Source organism: Lactuca saligna, chromosome 4, assembly GCF_052625555.1.
Source record: "Lactuca saligna cultivar CGN05327 chromosome 4, ASM5262555v1, whole genome shotgun sequence".
Lineage (NCBI taxonomy): Eukaryota > Viridiplantae > Streptophyta > Magnoliopsida > Asterales > Asteraceae > Lactuca > Lactuca saligna.
Genome location: NC_136420.1, coordinates 218,262,402 through 218,268,638, shown reverse-complemented (window position 1 = coordinate 218,268,638; position 6,237 = coordinate 218,262,402). Strand labels below are relative to the sequence as shown.

Genomic DNA, 6,237 nt, shown 5'->3' with positions numbered 1-6,237 from the left:
AAAAATATAACAAATATAACTGTTTGCTTACATTTTTTTGCCAAAAAATAACCTAGAATCCAAAATTTTCGAAAATGATCATCGAGTTCGTAGAGGGACTTCTATAAACTCAACATGCTCTCTATGGACTCAACATATATTTAAAGCGGCCAAATTTGATATATTCAGTTTTCATTCCGTCGAAGAATAACGAGTCTGCAGAAGCTTCTGTGTGAACTTGGTTTTTGAAGATCTAGTTCGTAGAAGCCAATTCTGTAGAACAAGTCAGCAGGGTTGACTCATGATAGCTTTATATGTCATGCAAAATAATAAAAACACAATCGACACATTTGTATCTAATATAAATAATTAATTTATTTTCAAAAATTACACCACTTAAGCACACTCTACAGTAACTATGGTAATCATTATTTATAGATGTGCATGTTCAAGCTTCTTTCTCAAGTCACAAGGTAAAATCTCATATGTTTAATTGGTTGTCCAAGCCTTCTTTTGTCATCCTCCATAAAAAAAAACTTTCCAACATGCATCCCTATATTTGAATTAATGTCGAATCCGTAAAGGGCATGCCGAGTCTCTGACTTGTTATTTTTGGAAAATAAATGATCTTTTTTTTATGTTGTTTCATGGAAAATTGAATTAAAAACTCTTTAGATTTGTCAAATTCTCAAAATAGAAACTCATCGGCTGGATCAACTCATACATTAAAAGTGTCTGAAAAAATCTCAATGGTATCACTCTTGAGGAATGTACTTTGATCTACTTGCTGTTCTAACCTGTGTTAAACACTTAAACTTGTCCCATGTGCTTATGGACTTGTACCTTCATTTCCAATCTTACCCACTTATTAAAAGACTTGTACTTTGTCCCCCAATCTATCCCTACATGCTTTAACTTTTGTACCCCATCACAATCGCAGGTAGAACCAATCGAAGCAAAAAAAAAAAAAAATCCGACATGTCTCCACCAAATTTGATACAATCATACAAAATAATATCAAGCTTAATTTATTTTTCTATTTTTCTTTTTCTCAGAGAAGTCCCAAACGATCAACACAAGAGGAAGTAAAATGGCGTTACAAATTGGGGTAAAACTGTAAACTTACATGAATTAAATGAATTAACAACAATATCTACAGATCTCAACTTCTAATCACGGGTTAATTGTAAGCCCTAATTTGACATCCCAGGGGCCCTACTGCTCTCGTATCCACTACTATCACCCGATTCGATGAATCTTTTCTCCATCAACCGGTTCCCTCTGTGTTCCTGTACAATATCATCAATACTATTGTCAAATATATACTGTATTTGACATGCATTAGATAAGATTTGGAACTCATGTCAAAGTTGTTGAGGGAAAAAGGAAGAATATAAAATATACAAGTTAGTACTGTGTTTGACATGTATTAGATTGGGATTGATGTGACATGTATTATATTGGAACTGATGTGACAGTGACATGGGAAATGAGGATAATAATATTTAACTTACTTCTCTATATGGAAAATCATCGGCCTCGAGCATGTGAATGACATGACCCATTTTAGGCCTCTTTTGGGCAGTGGGGTCCACACAACGTAATGCTACTAATAAGGCACGCTTCAAAGCTCTTGAAGACGGTTTTTCTACTAATTTAGGATCCAAAACACCCTCCGCGTTCCTATTTGTTACCATCGTTTTAAGCCAATCCACAAGATTCACCTACCAAGAAAATTTACCATCTCAATTTTATACAACGAAACAAAAAGAACAAACATGGAGATTTTGCAATGGGTTAAACGTAAGAAATATCAATAGAACTTGTTGATATTTTTTATTACAACATTCCATTTTCTTTTTTTCCTATTATAGCATTATACTTTTACAAAATCTATTTAATTATAACGTCACTAGAATACGTGACAATTTTCACTGATATAATTGGGTAGACGATTGAAAGTTTATAGATTATAGATTAACCTCCTCTGGAGGCCGGCTATAATCCACAGGGTTTCTACCGCTAATAATCTCCATTATAAGAATCCCAAAACTATAAACATCACTTCTCTCATTCAACATGCCCGTGCTAGCATATTCCGGAGCAACATACCTAAAAACCAAAATCAAGAATGTTATCGACTTGTATATATATTGACTTTATGATTTATGAATTAAAGACGTGACTTACCCAAATGTTCCCATAACTCGAGTCGTGACATAGCTCTTCTCAGAGCCCAAAAGTTTAGCCAAGCCAAAATCCGAAACTTTCGGTTGCCATTGCCTATCGAGTAAAATATTGCTTGATTTGATATCACGGTGAACCACTTTCGGCTCGAGTCCTTCGTGCAGATAAGTCAACCTACAAGTTCCCGTCAAGATTTCATATCACTCGAGCAACAAAGATTCTCAACACCCCCTTTGTTGATCAGCACAGGACAACACATGACAGGACAGGTTGTACTGGGTTTTTGATATACACTCATGTCAATAAAAATTTAATTTTGTGTCACCCAAAAAGGTAATGTCATAATTTGTGTCACCCAAAAAGGTGGGGATCAGACATGAATGCCTTATAAAGCTTGTCCAGTCTAGTCATGTCTCGTGTAAAAGTCAAAAGGGTTAATATTTTGGATTCCGAAAGTACCCTTTAGCCGTTCCAAGTATAATGTTCATACGGATCTCCCATGTAAGAGGACTAATTGGTCCTACATCTCCGTGAAGCCATTGCTCTAAGTTCCCATTGTTTACAAACTCATAAACGAGGATCCTAATCAAAATAATCAAATTATACAAATCTAATTCCAAATCAAGAAATTGTTCAAAATATCAAAAAGGTTTTAAATTGAAGTAATCAAGATTCATACCTTTGAGCTCCTTCTGCACAATAACCAAGAAGCCTCACTAAATTCTTGTGACGAACTCGTCCAATGGCTTCCACTTCAACTTTAAACTCCTTCTCGGCTTGTCCTCTGTTTAAATCCAACACAAAAACAAGAACAAGAACTGATTTCCCATTTGAATTTATCCATAATTTAGTCAATAATATGAACCTCTATGAGTTCCCTAACTTGAATAAAGTGAAAATAAGAGTTTATTGACTGTAAATTAACCTGTTATTGAGCAAATTTTTGACAGCTACCGTTGTATTATCCATTAAAACGCCAGAATAAACAATACCATATCCACCTTCACCAATCACATTTTCGTCTGAGAACCCATTTGTTGCAAGCTCAAGCTCCCTCAAAGTATACCAATGGCCCCAACCCAAATGGGAAACTTCGGGTTGAACAGAAACAACCGAAAGCTGATCACCCGACCCGCTTCCATAAGACGACCCGCCACAACTTCTTTCCGGGTAAGAAATGCGGTGACCCTTTCCGATTTCTACCTGGATCTTCTCGAAATTACCATTATCTTCAGCTGCATGGCTCGTCACTATGGCTAAAGTATCCGATTTGGTCGCTGTGTTTACGACCTGCTGCTGATGCTTGTTGTTGTCGTGAGCTTGAACAGTGTGAATTCGGGTCGGGTCGAACCGAGGTTGTTGAATTTCGTCGGTGATTGTTGGGATTGTGGGTTTTTGAGGTACTGTTTTGGTCTTATGAAAGGTTTTTTTCCGTTTCGAGGTTAAATAGAGTGAAATGAAGAACACGATGATGACAATGGCGGCTCCAAAGCAAATTCCAAGAACAACCCAAAATTTTAAACCGAAAATTGAGGTTTTCCGGGAGAGCTCATCGTTTAGAAAGCCGGACATTTTTGTTGTCGGTGTTTGGTTTCTGCTAAACAATCTAAAAGTCCACGGGAACGAAGCGTTAAAGATGTCAAGAAGGGAGACAAAATTACCAAGGATGTGGTAGAAGAAGAAGAAGACAAAATTGAGTAGGGACTGTAGAAGAGAGGGAATCCTGCGTTTCTGAATGATAATAGAAAAATCTTTCTATTTACCATTAAGATATTTGGAAGCTTGTATTGGGATTCATTTTATGTAAGTTGAATATTAATTAATATAATAATATATTGGTATATTTACAAATTGGAATGCAATTTATCTTTTTATATGTAACACGGTATTTACGAAAATGAATATCCTACAAGTTGCGGTATCAAGGTGTCGGTAGAATCTGGAATAGACGAGGTTGTTAAAATAATGCAAATTATTTTACAGAAAGGTGATTTTTACGGAAGCCCGACCAACTATCAATTTTTTAGTATTTCATTTTTATTTTTTACATTTTATACGCTTAGAATTTATATTAACCCATTATTTAGGTGCTGTTTGATTTTCTGAAACCAAAATTCATGAAGTCTGCGGACCACCTTTACAACCCTCTGCAGTAGAAAAGGTGGACCAAACGGCTGCAGACTATAATAAGAAGCGTGTTTATTTTTTTAACATCTGCATACTGCTGTAGATATTAAAAAGTTAAAATAAACTAATTTTATAAACCAAAAATAGCTTTTTAATACGTAAAATTTAATAATGTATAACATTTCGGTAAAAATTAATGATATTTTAGTAAAAAAGAATGATATGACAACAAAAAATAAAAATATTTTAGTAAAAAACAATGATATTTCATCAACAAATTATCATTATTGAATATAAAAAAATGAAAATAAATTCAATAAGAATAAACGAAAAAAAATAAGTGAAATAAAATTTTAATAACATAATCAAAATTTCAGCAATAAAAAAAGAAGAAGAAGAGGTTGGAAGAGGCAATACAAGTGTTGCGCCAAACAGAGCACGCGCAGAAGTTTTTGATTCAGAAGATTTCTAAAAAACAAACAGCTGCGAGATGAAAAGTGTTGCACGTGTGCTGCGCCACGCAACAATAAGAGGTTTGAAGAGATTTTTTCCAAAAAACAAACAGCACCTTAGTCACTTTGATCCATTGTAGCCGGTTTTTGCTCCAGGCTAGCAAAAAAGATGGCCTTTTTCATTAAATGGCACGGTTGTCATATATGATTAGGGCACATTACCGGCTTGGGGAAAAAAGTTGGTACTCCCGCTGCCCTTCTCAGCATCTCATGCTCTAGATTTCTTTATCTCCGTCCACCCGATTTGGATTCCACTGGTGTTTCTCAACCTTGGTGGATAAACAAGCTCCAGATGTAATTGCAATGGTGGTGATTGTGATTGTGTTGATCGTCGATGTTATTGCCCCATGGAGAGAACCAGACCCAACAATGGCTTTGTAATATCGAATTTCGAATGTTCCTAATTTCAGGATAGCAGATCGTGATTTGAGCGAGTCAAGGTCTTGGACTTCAAAGGAATAGATGTTAACCTTATTGGATGTTGATAATACTGGTTGAGTGATTTAAGGCCTTAAATTGTGCGTTGGAGCCAAAAGGGTAAATGGAAAAAGTAATATTATGTACTTTTGTGTGTATTAATAAATTAACTTATGTATGCTTTACGCCAAAAGTAAGTTAGATAGAACTGTGAGGTTTGTGAATACATTCGCAAGCATATAAAGATCATTGAAAACGGAGTTAGAACGAAGAAATTATGATCGTTCAAAGCTGAAGTTGAAAATCGAAAACCAAGAATTTATAGGAAAGTGTGGAGCGCCCATTAAAAGCGTGAGGCACCCTGACTAAGTGGGTTTTGCTTTGTTTTTTAGCGTGTTTAAGGTATTTAAAGGCCATTAACTCTTAGGGTTTGATCATTTTCAGTCTCCAACACCCTTATATTATTCTTTGAGGGAAACCCTAGCCTCCTTTGAGTAAAGAGAGCTTATCCTATCTCCTTGAACCATTTTTTGTGCATTTTGGTGGTGAATTGATGAAGATTAAAGATCAGGAAAGTCTAGTTGGTTGTGAGGGATGTTGTTTCAAGCTTGGATCCATAAATTTCATACCTTTTCTGGACTTTTGTAACTAATTAAAAAGCTTCAACCTTTCCTCTCTTGTTGTTAGATCTTGCTAATGGTCCCTTTTATGCACTTTTGGTCCACTTTATGAGTAATCTTGGTGTTGAATGAACTCTAACATCTTTTGATGAGTTTGGAATGCTTCTTAGACATCATAGACTAGGAAAGTTATGAGCTTTTGTCTTGCCTTTAATTCATGCATGTTATCTTGGTCCTTCAGGTCATTTTGGTGTATTAAAGTTTAGATCTTGAAAGTTTGTGGTATTATTATGCATAAAGTTGGAAACTTTATCCATCTAAACATCATGTTGATTCAGATTTGAAGGTTGAAGACTTGGACTTAATTGATTAAGTTGAGAATGATACATTATTGG

The 6,237-nt window shown here is 35.3% G+C and overlaps 1 protein-coding gene across 1 annotated transcript; it reads right to left on the bottom strand.

Moving 5' to 3' along the window:
- Positions 1–984: 984 nt before the first annotated feature.
- Positions 985–3,908, bottom strand: LOC145043331 (putative serine/threonine-protein kinase At1g01540). Its single transcript, XM_078991960.1, has 7 exons — positions 3,092–3,908; positions 2,846–2,950; positions 2,626–2,748; positions 2,170–2,340; positions 1,962–2,091; positions 1,494–1,703; positions 985–1,268 (listed from the first exon to the last, which is right to left on the bottom strand). Exons 1-7 carry the CDS (start codon positions 3,736–3,738, stop codon positions 1,173–1,175), a joined length of 1,482 nt encoding a protein of 493 aa, XP_078848086.1. The 5' UTR covers positions 3,739–3,908; the 3' UTR covers positions 985–1,172.
- Positions 3,909–6,237: the final 2,329 nt, after the last annotated feature.

Coding starts and splice junctions, on each gene's coding strand:
- LOC145043331 (XM_078991960.1), bottom strand. CDS start 3,738: ATGTCCGGCTTTCTAAACGATGAGCTCTCCCGGAAAACCTCAATTTTC. Junction 2,092..2,169: donor CGAGTTATGGGAACATTTGG/GTAAGTCACGTC, acceptor TTTGGTTTTTAG/GTATGTTGCTCCGGAATATG. Junction 1,704..1,961: donor ATAGCCGGCCTCCAGAGGAG/GTTAATCTATAA, acceptor TTTTCTTGGTAG/GTGAATCTTGTGGATTGGCT.